At 37.9% G+C, this 21,198-nt stretch overlaps 2 protein-coding genes across 2 annotated transcripts; both read left to right on the forward strand.

The window, feature by feature from the left end:
• The first annotated feature begins 6,075 nt into the window (after positions 1-6,075).
• Positions 6,076-8,267, forward strand: LOC130963126 (uncharacterized). The gene is made up of 4 exons (XM_057889274.1): positions 6,076-6,523; positions 6,572-6,882; positions 6,924-7,320; positions 8,041-8,267. The coding sequence occupies exons 1-4, from the start codon at positions 6,076-6,078 to the stop codon at positions 8,265-8,267; spliced, it is 1,383 nt and encodes a 460-aa protein (XP_057745257.1).
• A 36-nt stretch (positions 8,268-8,303) lies between these two features.
• On the forward strand, positions 8,304-8,909 carry LOC130963127 (uncharacterized). Its single transcript, XM_057889275.1, has one exon. It carries the CDS (start codon positions 8,304-8,306, stop codon positions 8,907-8,909), a length of 606 nt encoding a protein of 201 aa, XP_057745258.1.
• Positions 8,910-21,198: the final 12,289 nt, after the last annotated feature.

Consider the following 21,198-nt stretch of genomic DNA (forward strand, 5'->3'; position numbering starts at 1 on the left):
CTATCAGTTATAGGTACAATGGTTTATGGTTTCACAATTGACCTTTTTTTTGTTGGTATCTTTTTCTGCTTAAGGGATAATAAAATACTGAATTCTAACGTCGGCGATATTGAATCTTAAACTAGTTGATAAGCTTCTAACGAATTATTTCTCAAGTGGGCAATAACTTCCTAAAGGAAAATGAATCTCGATCACAATCGATTATTGACAGAACGACGTATTAAAAGCATCACTAACATTGAGACACACATCCAAAAGTACACAAATATATAAATAAAATATAAAAAACCATAATATATTTTCAATGTAAATCCAAAAACATTAAAATTTCAACCACGGCAAAGTCGTTAAATCGTTATAACAGTAGTAGGAACTATACCACTACCAAATCAAATCAACAAGCTTGTTATTTGTCTTGATTCCGAGTATTTTGTATTGTCAAAGAAACTCCGAGTTTCCAAGATTTTATAGGAAAGCACAATATAACGTGCAGGGTATTATATTACAGTCTATTCGGTCAGTGCTTAGTGTGATTTCCTAGAGTGTCTTGGCTTAGTATATACTCATTAATATAAATAGTTATAAGATTTGGTTGTAACACTAATATTGCGAGTGTTTATGTCCACACAAATAGTCATATCTCTAAACACTCTTACGAGTTTTTAATTTGAGCTCCTACAGTCGATAATAACTAAGTTAAATACAAAGGAATATAAACCATTTGAAAACGATTTTGCAGATAGTCACAATAAGTTTGGCCACAACAAATATGGTAGGATAAAAACACTGTAATGGAGGCTATGCTACTAAGAAAGTTACTTAGATATTAAAGGAAAGTTGATTACTTAGATATTAAAGGTATCATCAGGCTATAAAAAGACTATCAAAACATAATACAAAAATGAGTAAGCTTGGATAATATTAGAAAGTTTTTGAACATTTTAAATGGTTAAGTTGATAGTATCAAAAGGATCAAAATAAAAGTGAAAAATGAATAAGTAACTAAAAGATAAACAAAGCCCCTAAAAGAAACACGATCTTTTTAGTTATTAATATATTGTGTTTTGTAGTCCCAAAAGAAAGAATTTATACATCAAAAATTCATAAAAAACAATACGGTTAAAACCAGAATATTAATGCCAATTGAATTAAACCATAAATACAGATATTAGTACAATATAGTGGTCAATCAAAAAATTAATCATTGTAAAAGCTAGATCAAAAGGCAAGTGAAAAAAATAGATACAGTGGGACGTATAAGAAACAAAGAAAATACCAGCATTGAGATAGTAGTTTAGGTTTCCTTAGTGAGTGAAGATGTCTACCAAAATATCCAAACCAGTAGAGATTTCAGCAATACATGTGTAGCTAACAAAATACTGTGGCTGACCATGTGTGGTTAAAAAAACTTTAAACTAGAAGTTATATGTAGGACTACTGTTAAAATGGACCAAAACTTCTCATTCATATCTAGGTGTAAAAGGAAGACTATCATGGATGACAAGAGAAAGAAGTTGGAGACATCACAATCGGACTCTCAGAGGACATTGTACACTCGAGTACCTCTGCAGCAAATCTTCCTTAGCTCATCTTCACAAGAATCTGGTGCGTAAATTTTGAAGAAAAAATAGTGGAATCTGTGCAATGTTCATCACTATATAATGTCTACTCAGATAATATCTTAAAGACAAAAATTTGATAGTATTCTTAATAAGGTTCATGATATTCTGAAGTGTATGGAATATACTATGTAACAGTGTATGGGATATCAATATGCCTCAAAAACATAATAAAGATGGATTTTTGTTTCAGATAAACTTGAATGAAGGCTGATTGGAAGAAGCTCAAGGTCTTCTATCTCAAGTGTTACAGTAGAAGAGCAAGAACAAGGGCATAATGAAGCAGCGAGTAACATAACATTTGAAGTTCTTTAGATTAGCAAATTGTCTTACAAACATGGATTCACTTTATACTCAATTTCTATGCAAAAATTTTAGAAACAACAAGAGAAACTCGTTATGGAACTCATTATAAGAATAAGGAAAATTATGATATTGCAAGACACCACTACACATACTCCGACAGCTTAGGTACGTCCAAAAGGTCCCTATCAATCACTATAGCAATTGATCATGAGTGTCTGGGTGGCAGTGGGCAGGGTGCTCATTTGAGAGGTTAGCTATCTTGATATGGTTGACTCATTTTGATTTTTCCAACAGGTTGAACTGTTTTTCGTAATAATAAGTTACAACTAGACCTGGACATGTAAATTTTCCAACAGGTTGAACTGTTTTTTGTAATAATAAGTCACAACTTGATTACTAGATCTGAACATGTAAGTTAAAAAAAATAGCAATTCCAGACACAACTATGCTCAGATACGGGATTTTTATGAAGTCAGCAGATAAAAATTTTGTGGGATGTAAAACTTGGAAATGACATTTATTGTGTTAACCCTGCAGGTAACATATGTGTAGAGACGACAAAAATTTGCAGGAAGGAAAGGGATCTTAAGCTGGCTAAAAAAAAATATGAATACTCGATCAGGTTAGTTCCAAGCTATTTATGCTGAGTACAATCATTTTTAACGAGACTGATGCAAATGGTTTGGTCCAAGTGGATATGGTTTAAAAGATAGATAATTTTGAGTGTACTATGCAAATGCGTATAGTCGTGGGGCATCAAATCTTCTCACACAATGTACACACACTCAGATGATAATCTTCCTTTATTTAGGGGTTATTGCTTCGAGACTATTTAGTTCCTCAACTATAAACTAAATACATACACTCAAATCCTACTACCATTTTTACAATTGAAAAATTTTATCGCAGAAACATATCCCAAGGTGAATAAGCGAACTCCAACCTCAATTAGAACCATGGCAAAAACTAAATTGCCACAAAATTTTAATTCAATCTCAAATGGCTCAGGTCATGCCGAGGTTAGCTCCGTGGACAAGAGCAACGCAGCAATGGGTAAGAAAATATATATACAATATATAGTAGCAGAAATTAGAGATAGGATTCGTTATTAATTTTGTGTTTAATAAAAAAATCGAGAAAAAATGTCTTAGCTTCAACTTTAAAGTGGTTATGTATTGGACTTACTTCATATTCTTTTAAACTAACTCTGCATAAATAATAAACTAAAATTATTTAGCAAAAATGGCTATTATTTTAAATAATCCAAAGCATCACCTAAAAGTGATTCTCATAGACACAAAAGCTTGGATTCTGCAGTTTTTTATTCGAAGTAACTAGTTTAACTAATTTAATTTTTAAAATATATTTTTTTAATAATGTTGTAACACATCTTTTTGTTGAACAAAATGGAAAAGAATATTTAGTTCCTAGAAAGTTTTTTCAAAATAAGATAACTAGTGAAAAAAGGTTAGCTTTAACTGATAACAAATTTTTTGTAAAACCAAATATAAAAAATTATTGAGCATCCAAAAGTATCTTTCCAAATTTGAAAAGAATGCAAAAATGTTCCAGCTTCAACTTTTAAGTGGTTATACATTGGATTTAGTTTATATTCCTTTAAACTAAGGTTGCCTAAACAATTAACATTAAAATGTCGAATATACTATTTACTTGATAGACCAAAATATAAACATACTGAAAATAATTCACACACAGATTTAGTTCGGTAACGGTATTTTTTCAACGGTAGGTTATCAAAATTATATTTAAAAAGATAGTTTTTTGAATTTGTTGAAGTTTATTTTTGTTAGATCAAAGTAAAAATACCCTTTTAATTTAATGAGCATAAGCAACAACATTTGTATTTCATCAATTAGTTTTACAACAATCAAACACTATATGCATAAACGTAATAGACTTTTTAAAGGAAAAATCTAACCAAGTGACATAAGATAAAATTTTTCGCAAACTATATCTTGACTTCATCTATTAAGTAGCAAATCGAGTAGCATGCACAAGCAGGCCTCCAAATAATCCTAACGAAGGTATAAGGCAGAAAACAACCTAAACTAATAACCCACAAGTATGTATTGAATTTCGGTTTTTGGACAATTTGGCTAAATTGTCTATTATCATGTAGAGTACTGGTACATGGGAGATGCAATTCATGAATGTCAATATTGCCATGCTTTGTTTTGGTACGATGAAAGGTCACAAAAATAATACAACACATCTACCCTACATATACTCTCTGTTGCAGAGGAGGACAAGTTGAAATTCTTCAGCTCCAAGAAGCACCCAAAGTTTTGTATGAGTTGTTATATGTGGATGACATCAAAAGCAAGCATTTCTGTGAGAACATTAGGACTTATAACTCTATGCTCCAATTCACCTCAATGGGTGCCAAGATTGATTGAACTATAACAAACAGCAAAGGGCCATCCACGTTTATTCTATATGGAGAGAATTATCATCTAATGGGTAGCTTTATACCCGAAGAGGGGTGCATGGCAAGATTTGCACAATTATATGTGTACGATACCCAAAAAGAAATTCAAAATCGTATAGCAGTGATAAGGTGCGTAACAGAATTAACATATGGCCATGGTTATTATGTGTTGAGTAAATCAGTAAGGAACTATTCATTTAACTAACATAGATTTTGAAAATGCTTTGACATGATATAGAGAAAGAGACAACAACAAAATACATGAAGATATTGTCAGAGATTTGAAGAAGATGTTGGATGATAACGTGTTGGTGAAGGCATTTCGAATGGTTCGGGAGTCTATAGGATTTGACTACACATCCACGGTGAAGTTGAGGTTGTTTGGCAAACGGGGCAAATATGGTAGGCGGTATAACCTACTATCCTCTAATGAGGTTGCTGCGCTGATAGTAGACGACTTTGATTTCGCCAAAACTGATAGAGACATTGTGGTTGAGACACATAGTGGGAGGCTACAACGAATAAATAATCAGCTAAATCCAGCCTATTTGGCGTTGCAGTACCTTTTATTGTTTCCATATGAAGAGGATGGTTACAAGGAAGACATTCCTCTAAATAAAAAAGCTGTTAAAGAAGATAAGGGTAGGCAAGAGGTCTCAATGAAGGAGTTTTTTGCATTCAAGATCCAAGAAAGGCTAGCTGATGCATCTTCATTGCTTTATTCAAGAAGCTTATTTCAGCAATTTTTGGTAGACAGATTCTCCATGATTGAGTCAGCCAGATTAAATTACATTCGGCTTGATCAAGAAAAGTTTAGGTGTGAAATATACAAGGACTTATCCGAAGCAGTGTTAAGTGGAGAAACTAGACATGCGTCAAGGGGAAAACGTATCATCTTGCATTCTTCATTCATGGGAGGACCTAGGTACATGATACAGAACTACCAAAATGCAATGGCAATTTGTAGGGTGGTTAGCTATCCAGACCTTTTCCTTACATTCACATGTAATCTGAAATGGCCTGAATTAAAAAATTTTCTTAAGAATAGAGAACTACATGCAAAAGACTGACCAGACATGGTATGTAGAGCCTTCAAAGTTAAGTTGGACAAAATTTTCCAAGACATCAGAAAGAACCAAATATTTGGGCGGGTTAGTGCAGGTAAACAATGTCCCGTAACCTATTCCGTAATATTAATATGCATGTTTTTTAGCTTTTCCAGTACATGTGTATGTTCGTTGTGGAGATATTTTGATTTTTAATTCAACCAATCATTTTATATAATAAATCTCTAACTTCTTCTATCACACGTTTTTAAACAAATCCGCACTAAAAATTTCTATTTCCAAAAAATAGTTTAACACATATACAAAAAACCCTTTATAAATTAAAATGCATGATGTGAAAATTTTTTTATAAAAAGAAAATACGGAACTGTAAAAATAGGAAATTAAATTACTGTAGAATTAACCTGCAGCCTAAGATGGCTACATTTTTTATATATTTTAGTTCCAGTGAAGTTTTTGAAACTTTATAAATTGTGAATTCCATTCAATTATACAAAGTTTGCTAGATTTGTATGAATAAAGGGACAATCATTTATGAAATTAACCAGCATTATCATTTTTCATCATATAACTGTGTAAAAGCATCTCCTGTATTAACTAATGGGAAGTATTAAATGTCTAAGAACCTGTATACATGTGTATGTACATATTCTCCTTTGCAATTGTGTATACAATTGAGTTTCAGAAGCGCGGTCTCCCTCACACACATATTCTGTTGTTTCTACATCAGGATGACAAGTTTCCAACGGGAGAAGACATAGACCGGATCATAAGTGCTGAGATACCCAACAAGGTTAATGATCCAATATTTTACGAAGCAGCGAAAAAGCACGTGATGCCTGGTCTATGTGGTAGTATTAGGAAAGATTCACCATACATGAAAAATGGTCAATGCATGAGGCACTTTCCTAAGAGATTTGTTGTGAGTACTACGATTGATGAAGACAGTTATTCGATTTATTGGTGTAGGGACGATGGCAAAACAATCACCAAATCAGGTGTGGAACATGACAATCGATATGTCGTGCCTCACAATAGGAAGTTATTATTGAAATATGGTGCTCATATAAATGTTGAGTGGTGTAACTAGTCAAGATCGATTAAGTATCTATTTAAATATGTCAATAAAGGCCACGACCGTGTAACAACTTCATTTTACATAAGTGCCACAAGTGATGCGGATAATGATGAGTGTGATGAAGTTAGTATGTACTATGATTATAGGTACATATCCCCGTGTGAAGCTGTATGGAGAGTTCTCGGGTATAGCATTCATTATATGAACCCTTCTGTGGTAAGGCTAGGCTTTCACCTTCCTGGTGAAAAACCAGTGATATTCAAGGACGATGAAAACCTGGATGACGTTGCTATGAAAGAGTCTGTGAAAGAATCCATGTTCTTGGGATGGTTCGAGGCAAACAAAAATACGCCGAAGCTCAATGTTTGACCTATGTGGAATTTCCTTCTAAGTTTGTATGGAAGGCTAATACTAGAAAATGGTTTCTAAGAAAATCTCATGTAGTTATTGGCCGTATTTTCTTTGTACCTCCAGAATCAAGAGAGATTTACTACCTAAGACTACTTCTAAATTTAGTTAGAGGACCTACCAGTTATGAACAGATTAGAACTATTGATGGTGTTGTCTACTCGACATTTCGAGATGCTTGCTATGCATATGGACTTTTGACTGATGATAAAGAATACATAGATGCTATAAAGGAAGCAAGTCACTGGGGCTTAGGAGAATATTTAAGAAGGCTTTATGCAACACTATTGTTTTCTGACTCGATGGCTAGGCCGGAGCATGTATGGAAAGGCATACGGAGAATGCTATGTGATGACATTCTTCACCGACAAAGAAGGTTACTTAACAATCAAGGTATGTCGTTATAGTTATTATTATTAATTGCAGAAAAATAAGCATTCTTATCTTTGTATCAGTTTGTCAATACTATTAATGTTACTAGGCAACTATAAGTATAACTTTATCAATAAATATTAATGGACTTATGAATGTGCCAGATTTTAGCATATTTTTACTTTGTAAAATAAAGTATGAATATCATACAAAACAAAAAGACATGGACACAATTTCCAAAATTAACAATAAACATTACTAACAAAATAATATACACATGGAACAAAACAAATTCTTTGAAAATGACATGCTTACCTCGAGGTGGTTGAGCCACAAATTATATCTAAAGATGACTATGCACAAATTGTCTCGATGGTCATGAATGCTTATATGAAAGTGTACAATAGGGTGTTTCCTTTTTTCTTATTCTGCATCTTGTTGTATATATGCCATGCAAAAAATTCAATTCTATTAAGCATTGAAGATATCATAAGAAGGTGAAAACATATTAATATATAGACATTATACATCCAAATAACGGAGTTCAAAATATCCAATATAGATGTGGGTAATATAAGTATCAACTACATGAGGTAAAACAAATGTACATTTAACTAAATAATGATCATGGTCATAATAAAACAGATGTAAATGTAATTGGTGTATGTATTTTATTGCAAAATTTTATCTTCTACAAAATCATACTATTACTTACAACAATGTATACACTTTGTTGAACAGAGTTACAAATTGTAGATGAAGAATTATGGGATCTGACGTTGATAGAAATTGAAAAACTACTCAAGAGTTATAACAAGAGCTTAAGAGATTTTCCATCAATGCCATTACCTAATATTGATACAAGTTTGATGCAAATTATGAATGGGGGAAACAATAAGTTGATTTCTGATGAGTTTCGGTACGATAAACAAATTTCGACTACTGAACATGAAGTGTATTTACAATAACTTACAAATGAGCAAAAGAGAGCTTATGAAGAAGTGATGACAGTAGTGAATAGAGGGCAAGGTGGTGTTTTCTTTCTGTATGGTTATGGTAGTACGGGAAAAACATTTAGGTCCAAAGGTCAAATCGTGTTGACAATTGCGTCAAGTGGCATAACATCCCTCTTATTACCCGGTGGTAGGATGACACATTCTCGCTTTGCAATATCACTTAATTTAGATGAATTTTTAACATGCAACATAAAGCAAAATACTCCGTTGGCTGAATTAATAATTAGAGCTAAGCTTATTGTGTGGGATGAAGCTCCTATGGTCAATAAACTTTGTATTGAAGCACTCAATAGAATCATGAGAAATTTTTTGAGGTTTAACAATATTGCAAGCTTGGAACAACCGTTTGGAGGAAAGACAGTGGTTTTTGGTGGTGAGTTTCGACAAATACTACTAGTAATACCCAAAGGTTGTAGGCAAGAGATTGTCAATACTACAATTAACTCATCATATATATGGGATAGTTGTAAACTGTTGACTTTGACAAGAAACATGCGCTTACAAGCAGACAAAAGCAATTGTGAAAACAATGACTTAAGAGAATTTGCTGATTGGATTTTAAGCATTGGAGATGGTAGTGTGGATCATCTATAGATGGTATTGATAAGATAAAAATTCCAGATGATATATTGATACATGATTAGGATTATCCTATTAGTTCGATATGTAAAGCAACTTACCTTGAATTATTTTGCGGTTAAAGTTGTGTTTCACATGTAAAAGACAAAGCCATCCTCACACCGATACTACAACTAGTGGATGAAATCAACATCTATATGATGAGTTTGAACCCATCCGAAGCTCAGACTTATTATAGTTCTGATACAGTTTCTGAATCTGAAACAAATAATGATATTTTGGCATCAATTCACACACCAAAGTTCCTAAACACTATCAGATGCTCAGGAGTACCAAACCATGCGATATCTGTTAAGGTAGGGACACCAATCATGTTACTAAGAAACATAGATCACTCAGCAAGTTTATGTAATGGCACACGATTAGTTGTGTCCAAACTTGGAAAGCACATAATAGAAGCAAAAAGTTTAACAGGAAAAGGAGCTGGCCAAAAAAGTGTTTATTCCTAAAATGACCCTAACCCCTTCTGATCATAGGATACCATTTAAATTTCAAAGGCGACAATTTTCTATCATGGTTTCTTATGCGATGACAATTTACGAGAGTCAAGGGTAGTCGTTGTCACATGTTGGATTGATATTAGAAAAGCCTGTATTCACACATGGACAACTATATGTTGCAGTTCAAGAGTTACAAATAAAAAAGGGCTCAAGATCATAATATGTCATGAAGAAAATGAGAAGAAGGAAACAAACAATGTGTAACACCCTAATATTCAAATCCTTATGCTCGAGTCATAAGTCAGTGATATTACGGTGGTACGACTCTCAGGTGGATTTTTAATATATAAATATAGGTAATTTTGAAAGGAGTATTAATCGAGAAGCCTGAAAAGAGTAGAAATAAAATCGCGAAGACGTATCACTCACGTTTCGACAACGAAAAGTTAAACCGCGAAGTCGAAAGCGATATACGGACAAGGCATAAAGGAGATTAAGAGATAGATAACGGATGGATATATATATAACATAAGTAATAGCCACTAGTCGCGACCCGCGAAGTTTAGGCCGGCTAGGGTACAGTATAAAACTAGCTGACAACAGGATATCCTAATCTCTCCCAAAGGAAATATAAGAGCCTCTATAGGCAAGTTCCAAAAGAGTTCAATACATAATATAATCCTTTCAAAACAAAGGTGGAGAGATTCTAAGCAAAACACATTGTAGAGAAAATAAAGATCTTCGCCGGCTCTCAGACGAACCACAGCTCACTTCTGAGCACCTGGACCTGTATCTGAAAAACAAGAGATATATACGGAATGAGAACCCCGGCCCATGGGTTCCCAGTACGGTAAAAGTGCCAAATAAATACAATGCACTGCAATAAAAACTCACTAAGCATCCTAAACTCCTTTTCACCAAGTATCCAGCCTAGATTCTCACTAATCCATAAATAGGCATCTGTCGTAAGGGGATACTAAATCTAGTTCATGTTACACACGTTCCCAACTTTCTGATTATTCCACGAATCAGACTCAGAATCATAAGCAAAGCCATCACCAGTTGTTCTGCCTCAGCAACTCTATATCAATACATCATACCCTCGCCTGGAGCTAGTGAAATCACATCACTGCGTCTACCCAGGGGGCTCAAATGATCTCATTCAAAAATCATCATCGTCATGCAATCGCATTATCAATTCATCTCATCAAGAACAGCCCCCAACATACACCGACACCACATGTGGATCTCTCAGTTGTACAAACACAAGCAATACAGACAAGTAATACACAAATAAGGTACAAGTAGAACAAGTAGCACATAATCAGGTAACATAGCATATATAATGTAGAAATCCAAAACAATAGGCAAACCCAAACAATTCAAACATATGCAAATGATGAATGCCTGCCCTATGGCTGATGATATCATCTGTCGGTTATATAGCCAACCCGACACGTCCTGGTAGCTAACCATGGACAGGAACACCCCTTGCGGAGCAAGTAGGTTTGAGCTACAACCCCCTTGCTACTACCCGCTCAACCCAGAGCCAGTGGAACAACCACTACTGCGGCTACTACCCAGGCGGGTGTTTAACAGCTCAACCTGGAGCGAGTGGATTCACCACTACTACCGCTACTACCCAGGCGTCACAATCTCTGACCTGGAGCAAGTGGGACGAACCACAACCCTTGCTACTGCCCAGGTATCTCAAGCATTAACCCGGAGCAAGCGGGACGAACCACAACCCTTGCTACTACCCAGGTATCTCATGCACATATTCATTCAATCTCAATTCATATTATCAATCCTCATTGTTATCAAATCTCAAACATTAACCTGGAGTAAGTGGGACGAACCCCAACCCTTACTACTACCCAGGTATCAGAGTTACATTCATTCAAAACTCCATAATTAACTCATTTATCATAAACATCATTTTTCGTCTCATACCCGGAGCAAGTGGACTAGCCACTGCTACTACCCAGGGAAACTCGCATCTCAGATAGTGAAAGTGCAAATCACAATTATCAATAATTCAGCATAAACATGCATGAATTCTCATCCATGGATCAACATCCATATCAGCCATCCGGCTCACGGTTAAATCCATAACCAGCCAATATTCATAGCATACACAGCTATTCCGGCTCACGGTTCAATCCAGAACCAGCCAATTCATAAACAATCACGGCCCTTCGGCCAATGGCATAACAAGCACTTCCACCACCATCCTCCACATCTCACATAATCATCAATGATCCTCATTGATTATTCATTTTCCCCTTGCTTCACTCGCAAGTTACCTCATTCACTAGCCCTTTTCTAATAGCTAGACATGTCATAATGATTTAAGATATAAGTGGTGAGATCGGAGGCCTAGAAGTATGAGATTTGGCTTTCAAAACTCAAAAATCAACTTTGGGATGAAAACAGAGCCGCGCGTACGCGCACTCCACGCGCACGCGTGGATGGCCTTAAAAACTCATCGACGCGTAAGCGTCATGCACGCTAACGCGTGGATACCAAACTTGCCCATCGGCGCGCACGCATCAACCACGCGTACGCGCGGGTGTTCTCGTGCCCCAGGCACAACACCGGCACAGTTCTGGCATAACTCTCGGGAAAATGGCTGGGCATTGGGTGCAGCACTATCGGCGCGCCCGCGCACATCACGCTCACGCGTGGATGGCGTTTTCTGGAAGATCGGCGCGTACGCGCCAAGTGCGCCCACGCGCAAGGGGTTATTCTGCTAAAAATTTTCTAAGTTAAAAACTGCAGAATTCACAGATTTAACCCCCAATCTTCCGACGGACATAACTTCCTCATTTTAAATCGTTTTTCACCCGTTCTTCGAACGGCATGGACATCCCGGATCCAATTTCATTTCTAAACAGATTTGGCACAAAACAAAGATCCGTAGTCCAAGTTATATCCCGTCAAAGTATGCCCAAAACCATGTTTTCATATAAAACCACAAAGTGCCATTTTCAAAACAAACCATTTTCAACTCTTTTCAAAATCAATCAAAACATGCCAATTTCATCCCTTTTCTTTGAAATCAATCAAATGTATCAAATTCAACATCAAGCCTCCTCAACTCACACATTGACACATAACCACAATATACCAAATCACTAACTCATCATTCAGCCCACTTCACCCAAGTGGCTCAAACTCAAACATATTGACATATCATATACTACTCCTCATGCCAATTCTCAACAACATCAATTCCAATAAATCACCCTTGTACATAATCAATATCATATTCACTGTCACGTGGTTTCACCCCCAAATCAACCTTAATCGTTTCTCAAGCATATATCACAACATACATATCTCTCACGCATTATCATACCATCAAGGCATCAATAATCATACTCACATATATGACCACATAATATATCTCAACCAAAATCAAACATACCCCATATATACTATTTCACCCAAAGTTTACCAATTTCCACACTTCAACTCCTCAAACCTCATTATTCAATAACCAACCCAATCATTCATATATTCATTATATGAAATTCATCCAATCACTTGTGTCATCATACAATGCACACATCAACTTACCTTTCTTACCTTTTTCCGGCCTCCGGCCCAAAATATACGGCCTCCGGCCCAATTTCACAATTTAAATGTATAAACCACAAATTAATACTCATTACCCCATACATCAAATTTTCAATACACCAAGCATACAAGGCCACACAATTCTCAACCCAATCATCAATTCACATTACATACCAACTATGCATATTAGCATCAACCACTTACACAATCCAAACTTAATCCTAGGGGCATCTAGCCTAGGAATTCTCATCACACCACACGGTACTTAATTGAAACTTAAACCGTACCTCTTGTAGACAAATCAATTGAGCCTCTCCTATGGAAGTCTCCACCAACCCTTAGCTCCAAGCCTCACCAAAGCTCCTCAAGCAACACCAATCTCCCAATTGTGCACCAAGATCATCAAATACACTAACATAACCAATATCACATACATACATCAACCTAGGGCTCATAAAAATCACAAATCACAAGGGTTTGAGCACTTCTTACCTCAGCCCATATGAAGTAGGGATAGAACCCACTTAGAATCCATGTTGGAGTATCCCTAAACACCCAAAATCACAAGATTTCAACACTAACTTCCCAAAAACGTGTAACAGTGGTGAAATTCGAAAACTGGGCAGAGATGAATGGAATACTCACCACAAAACTTAGATAGAAATGTAGAGGATGAGAAGAGCGACGCGTGGCCGCAAACGGCTCGTCAATCGGAGCTCCGTAGCTCAAGTTATGGTGGTTTGAAGATCAAAGAGAGTTAGGTTTTCTCTCTTCTCTTCTCTCTTCTCAAATCAGCGCCCCTACCTCTCTTTTAGGGTAAAAATGAGCTGAAATGCTCATAACTAATGTTTATATATGTTGGGTCTTGGGCCCACTTAGGCCCAATTCACTTATTTTTGTCCGTTGGCCTAATTTTGGACCAAAACCTTTAACATTAGCGCTCTAAATCGCACTTCAAATATTTCTACCTCCCCTAATTATAATTCCTCATTTCTTAATCTTATTTACTCTTAATCAACTTTCTCAGCTGCATTACCATACAGGTCTCAGCTGGTACTACCGGTCAAAATTCCACTGCGCACTTTTACGCAGAAACTATGTCTTCCGACTCGGGAAAATTCACTGAATCCAAATATCATATTGAAATCATCAAATTCCAATTGCCAAATCTTCCAACCATAATCGCTCCTACTTACTCATTATTTAATTAAATTTCGGTTAGACCGGGTATTACATTCTACCCCCCTAACAGAAATTTTCGCCCTCGAAAATTCCATCCATCACTACGAGTACGCGAGCATAGTATGCCTTTATATCAAACACATAACAGTTCCAAGGTCCCTTTACTCTACGCGCTTCCGTTGCCGCGCTCTGATTTCTCTATCTCCAAGGGTCTCGGTCATTTGTTCAACGCCGACCAACAGCCTCGTTCCTTACTTTTACCGTCTTATCAACTTCACACCTTATTAAATCTGAAACCATGTCATCAATAATATTGTCATCATCGTTAATCATAGCCATCATCACACATCACTATAATCAATCAAAGCTTTCTTCGTTTTTAGAATTCAATGAGTTTGGACTAACAAGCTGACAAACTCTTATGAATCCGCTTTGCTTTACTAATCTATAAAAGCTTTCGAGACACATCTCTTTTGTTGAAGTTACTCAGATCAAAAATCATCTTCAAAAATATAACCAAATACTCTTTCAAATTCTTGGGAAAATTTTCAACAGCGCCTCTCCAAAAATTGGAGTTTACCACCCGTCACGGGTTCCCTCAAACCAAGCTCAGTACCACATCAGCATTGCAATTTAAAGGTTTCCAAACGATTCCTCTGAAACCGATCATTACAAATCTTGATCTAAATCCAAGGTCACCATGACCAAACATCATAGCACTCATCTCTCGAACACAACAACTTGCACTCAATCATCATCTAAATCTGATTACGCATCAATGATAATTTTCTCGTCCGTTTCAGAACCATCAAGGCTCACAGCCGCAATTAATTCCAATTATCTAGAATCATTATCTGTATAAGCTCACTAAACTTTTAAGTACTCAAAGCATAAAGCATTTTTAATCATATCCCACTTTTCCTTATTATTACCATACTATGCTAACGCTTTTAGCAAGCTTCCGCTATGCCACTTTGATTTCTCGTCAAGTATTAGCTCCATCACTTATTTCCTCAAGTACTAAGCCACAACTTAACTTGACCGACAATTCAAATCGACGTTTTCAAATCCATCATTTAGGACCATCCCTTATCTATTTAAATCAAAGGAACTAAAAGTCACGGGTCAATCCGTTTTACCAAAAATCTAGAATTCATCCAACTACATAACAAACACAACACATCATTCTCAACAGAAAATCATTTACATCATAGGCATTTATCCATTTGTATTAAGGCAATTCCTTACTCGGACCATCCGGTTTGCTTCTCAGTCTAATATTAAGCTTGACATTTCCAGTTTTACTGTATAGGCGGTATTATAAAATCACACACTGCCATTTAAGCTTGATTATTGCAATTACCTCAATCTTACTGTCGCAATCGGCCCGCATCCTGACTCTCTCCTTGTTGGCAATTTCTTGATACATGCCCTGGTAACCCGCACTTGTAACATACGCCTAACCCCAATCGGCATGGCCTATTTGGGTGATGACTTCCACACCTCTGACAGCTCAAAACATTAGAAGCAGTCGCTGTTCGCTTTCCCTTACCGTTTCTTTGGGACTCCTCACTCGTTGTAAAGTTATTCCATCCTTGGGGAAAGTGTTGTATGTATTCTCTCTCCTTAAACTCTCGACCCCTTGTTGGGTATTCTTGATTGTGCTCCCTGCGGTGGGACTCCCGACGGTCATTCTTTGCCTCAACAGCCTTCCTCACACATTCTTCAGCAATACGGCTCTTGTTCACAAGTTCAGAGAAGACCCTAATCTCCATCGGTCCAACGGAGCTCAGGATTTCACTTCGAAGTCCTCCCTCATACTTAATACACTTCCATTCCTCGAAGTCTCCCGGAGCTCCCTGACACATGCGGGAAAACCTGAATAGCTCCTCAAATTTGTCTGTATACTCAGATACGGACATAGCACCTTGCTTCAGCTGTAGTAACTCCAATTCCTTGGCCGTCCTGGCGGAATTTGGAAAGTACTTCTTATAGAATTCCACTTGGAAGGCACCCCAGGTGATAGGATCATTCCCCTGCTGCAGGAGACGTCGAGCCCCTTGCCACCAATGCGATGCTTCCCCCGTGAGCAGATAGGTAGCAAATTCAACACACTGCTCTTCAGGCACCAACTGCGCTTGCAGTGCTCGCTCCATGGCCTGAAACCAAGTGTCAGCCTCAGTCGGATTAGTGGTTCCCTTGAACTTAGGTGGATTAACCTTTAAGAAAGTTGCCAGTGTCATCGGGCCTTGAGCTCCTCTTCCACCATTGCCATTATTGTTTATCTGTTGCCCAAGAGCCTCCGCAGTGGCTTGCATAGCAGCAGCCATATTCTCCAACGCCGCCATAAGGTTTACCGGGTTATTCGGGTTGACTTCCGGTTCCTGCGTGCTAGTACGATCTCTCTCACGTCCCTGACTGGGTCCACGAGGCGCCATCTGGTTCCTATACACACCAAACAATCGATATCAAGTTGATCAGTCTCAATATCGGAAGTATAGTGCTCCAAAGTACCAAAGGTACACTCATGGACTTCATGCTAGATGTATCGGTTAGATACCCTAACTAGCACAGGCACAGACTCAGAGTATGCATTGAAGCATAAGCAGTTCCATCCCTCAGGCTCACGAGGACGAACTGCTCTGATACCATAATGTAACACCCTAATATTCAAATCCTTATGCTCGAGTCATAAGTCAGTGATATTACGGTGGTACGACTCTCAGGTGGATTTTTAATATATAAATATAGGTAATTTTGAAAGGAGTATTAATCGAGAAGCCTGAAAAGAGTAGAAATAAAATCGCGAAGACGTATCACTCACGTTTCGACAACGAAAAGTTAAACCGCGAAGTCGAAAGCGATATACGGACAAGGCATAAAGGAGATTAAGAGATAGATAACGGATGGATATATATATAACATAAGTAATAGCCACTAGTCGCGACCCGCGAAGTTTAGGCCGGCTAGGGTACAGTATAAAAGTAGCTGACAACAGGATATCCTAATCTCTCCCAAAGGAAATATAAGAGCCTCTATAGGCAAGTTCCAAAAGAGTTCAATACATAATATCCTTTCAAAACAAAGGTGGAGAGATTCTAAGCAAAACACATTGTAGAGAAAATAAAGATCTTCGCCGGCTCTCAGACGAACCACAGCTCACTTCTGAGCACCTGGACCTGTATCTGAAAAACAAGAGATATATACGGAATGAGAACCCCGGGCCCATGGGTTCCCAGTACGGTAAAAGTGCCAAATAAATACAATGCACTGCAATAAAAACTCACTAAGCATCCTAAACTCCTTTTCACCAAGTATCCAGCCTAGATTCTCACTAATCCATAAATAGGCATCTGTCGTAAGGGGATACTAAATCTAGTTCATGTTACACACGTTCCCAACTTTCTGATTATTCCACGAATCAGACTCAGAATCATAAGCAAAGCCATCACCAGTTGTTCTGCCTCAGCAACTCTATATCAATACATCATACCCTCGCCTGGAGCTAGTGAAATCACATCACTGCGTCTACCCAGGGGGCTCAAATGATCTCATTCAAAAATCATCATCGTCATGCAATCGCATTATCAATTCATCTCATCAAGAACAGCTCCCAACATACACCGACACCAACATGTGGATCTCTCAGTTGTACAAACACAAGCAATACAGACAAGTAATACACAAATAAGGTACAAGTAGAACAAGTAGCACATAATCAGGTAACATAGCATATATAATGTAGAAATCCAAAACAAATAGGCAAACCCAAACAATTCAAACATATGCAAATGATGTATGCCTGCCCTATGGCTGATGATATCATCTGTCGGTTATATAGCCAACCCGACACGTCCTGGTAGCTAACCATGGACAGGAACACCCCTTGCGGAGCAAGTAGGTTTGAGCTACAACCCCCTTGCTACTACCCGCTCAACCCAGAGCCAGTGGAACAACCACTACTGCGGCTACTACCCAGGCGGGTGTTTAACAGCTCAACCTGGAGCGAGTGGATTCACCACTACTACCGCTACTACCCAGGCGTCACAATCTCTGACCTGGAGCAAGTGGGACGAACCACAACCCTTGCTACTGCCCAGGTATCTCAAGCATTAACTCGGAGCAAGCGGGACGAACCACAACCCTTGCTACTACCCAGGTATCTCATGCACATATTCATTCAATCTCAATTCATATTATCAATCCTCATTGTTATCAAATCTCAAACATTAACCTGGAGTAAGTGGGACGAACCCCAACCCTTACTACTACCCAGGTATCAGAGTTACATTCATTCAAAACTCCATAATTAACTCATTTATCATAAACATCATTTTCCGTCTCATACCCGGAGCAAGTGGACTAGCCACTGCTACTACCCAGGGAAACTCGCATCTCAGATAGTGAAAGTGCAAATCACAATTATCAATAATTCAGCATAAACATGCATGAATTCTCATCCATGGATCAACATCCATATCAGCCATCCGGCTCACGGTTAAATCCATAACCATCCAATATTCATAGCATACACAGCTATTCCGGCTCACGGTTCAATCCAGAACCAGCCAATTCATAAACAATCACGGCCCTTCGGCCAATGGCATAACAAGCACTTCCACCACCATCCTCCACATCTCACATAATCATCAATGATCCTCATTGATTATTCATTTTCCCCTTGCTTCACTCGCAAGTTACCTCATTCACTAGCCCTTTTCTAATAGCTAGACATGTCATAATGATTTAAGATATAAGTGGTGAGATCGGAGGCCTAGAAGTATGAGATTTGGCTTTCAAAACTCAAAAATCAACTTTGGGATGAAAACAGAGCCGCGCGTACGCGCACTCCACGCGCACGCGTGGATGGCCTTAAAAACTCATCGACGCGTAAGCGTCATGCACGCTAACGCGTGGATACCAAACTTGCCCATCGGTGCGCACGCATCAACCACGCGTACGCGGGGTGTTCTCGTGCCCCAGGCACAACACCGGCACAGTTCTGGCATAACTCTCGGGAAAATGGCTGGGCATTGGGTGCAGCACTATCGGCGCGCCCGCGCACATCACGCTCACGCGTGGATGGCGTTTTCTGGAAGATCGGCGCGTACGCGCCAAGTGCGCCCACGCGCAAGGGGTTATTCTGCTAAAAATTTTCTAAGTTAAAAACTGCAGAATTCACAGATTTAACCCCCAATCTTCCGACGGACATAACTTCCTCATTTTAAATCGTTTTCACCCGTTCTTCGAACGGCATGGACATCCCGGATCCAATTTCATTTCTAAACAGATTTGGCACAAAACAAAGATCCGTAGTCCAAGTTATATCCCGTCAAAGTATGCCCAAAACCATGTTTTCATATAAAACCACAAAGTGCCATTTTCAAAACAAACCATTTTCAACTCTTTTCAAAATCAATCAAAACATGCCAATTTCATCCCTTTTCTTTGAAATCAATCAAATGTATCAAATTCAACATCAAGCCTCCTCAACTCACACATTGACACATAACCACAATATACCAAATCACTAACTCATCATTTAGCCCACTTCACCCAAGTGGCTCAAACTCAAACATATTGACATATCATATACTACTCCTCATGCCAATTCTCAACAACATCAATTCCAATAAATCACCCTTGTACATAATCAATATCATATTCACTGTCACGTGGTTTCACCCCCAAATCAACCTTAATCATTTCTCAAGCATATATCACATACATATCTCTCACGCATTATCATACCATCAAGGCATCAATAATCATACTCACATATATGACCACATAATATATCTCAACCAAAATCAAACATACCCCATATATACTATTTCACCCAAAGTTTACCAATTTCCACACTTCAACTCCTCAAACCTCATTATTCAATAACCAACCCAATCATTCATATATTCATTATATGAAATTCATCCAATCACTTGTGTCATCATACAATGCACACATCAACTTACCTTTCTTACCTTTTTCCGGCCTCCGGCCCAAAATATACGGCCTCCGGCCCAATTTCACAATTTAAATGTATAAACCACAAATTAATACTCATTACCCCATACATCAAATTTTCAATACACCAAGCATACAAGGCCACACAATTCTCAACCCAATCATCAATTCACATTACATACCAACTATGCATATTAGCATCAACCACTTACACAATCCAAACTTAATCCTAGGGGCATCTAGCCTAGGAATTCTCATCACACACACACGTACTTAATTGAAACTTAAACCGTACCTCTTGTAGACAAATCAATTGAGCCTCTCCTATGGAAGTCTCCACCAACCCTTAGCTCCAAGCCTCACCAAAGCTCCTCAAGCAACACCAATCTCCCAATTGTGCACCAAGATCATCAAATACACTAACATAACCAATATCACATACATACATCAACCTAGGGCTCATAAAAATCACAAATCACAAGGGTTTGAGCACTTCTTACCTCAGCCCATATGAAGTAGGGATAGAACCCACTTAGAATCCATGTTGGAGTATCCCTAAACACCCAAAATCAAGATTTCAACACTAACTTCCCAAAACGTGTAACAGTGGTGAAATTCGAAAACTGGCAGAGATGAATGGAATACTCACCACAAAACTTAGATAGAAATGTAGAGAATGAGAAGAGCGACGCGTGGCCGCAAACGGCTCGTCAATCGGAGCTCCGTAGCTCAAGTTATGGTGGTTTGAAGATCAAAGAGAGTTAGGTTTTCTCTCTTCTCTTCTCTCTTCTCAAATCAGCGCCCCTACCTCTCTTTTAGGGTAAAAATGAGCTGAAATGCTCATAACTAATGTTTATATATGTTGGGTCTTGGGCCCACTTAGGCCCAATTCACTTATTTTTGTCCGTTGGCCTAATTTTGGACCAAAACCTTTAACATTAGCGCTCTAAATCGCACTTCAAATATTTCTACCTCCCCTAATTATAATTCCTCATTTCTTAATCTTATTTACTCTTAATCAACTTTCTCAGCTGCATTACCATACAGGTCTCAGCTGGTACTACCGGTCAAAATTC

Source organism: Arachis stenosperma, chromosome 2 (assembly GCF_014773155.1).
Source record: "Arachis stenosperma cultivar V10309 chromosome 2, arast.V10309.gnm1.PFL2, whole genome shotgun sequence".
NCBI lineage: Eukaryota > Viridiplantae > Streptophyta > Magnoliopsida > Fabales > Fabaceae > Arachis > Arachis stenosperma.

Coding starts and splice junctions, on each gene's coding strand:
- LOC130963126 (XM_057889274.1), top strand. CDS start 6,076: ATGTGTATGTACATATTCTCCTTTGCAATTGTGTATACAATTGAGTTT. Junction 6,524..6,571: donor TCATATAAATGTTGAGTGGT/GTAACTAGTCAA, acceptor ATGTCAATAAAG/GCCACGACCGTGTAACAACT. Junction 7,321..8,040: donor AAGGTTACTTAACAATCAAG/GTATGTCGTTAT, acceptor TTTGTTGAACAG/AGTTACAAATTGTAGATGAA.
- LOC130963127 (XM_057889275.1), top strand. CDS start 8,304: ATGACAGTAGTGAATAGAGGGCAAGGTGGTGTTTTCTTTCTGTATGGT.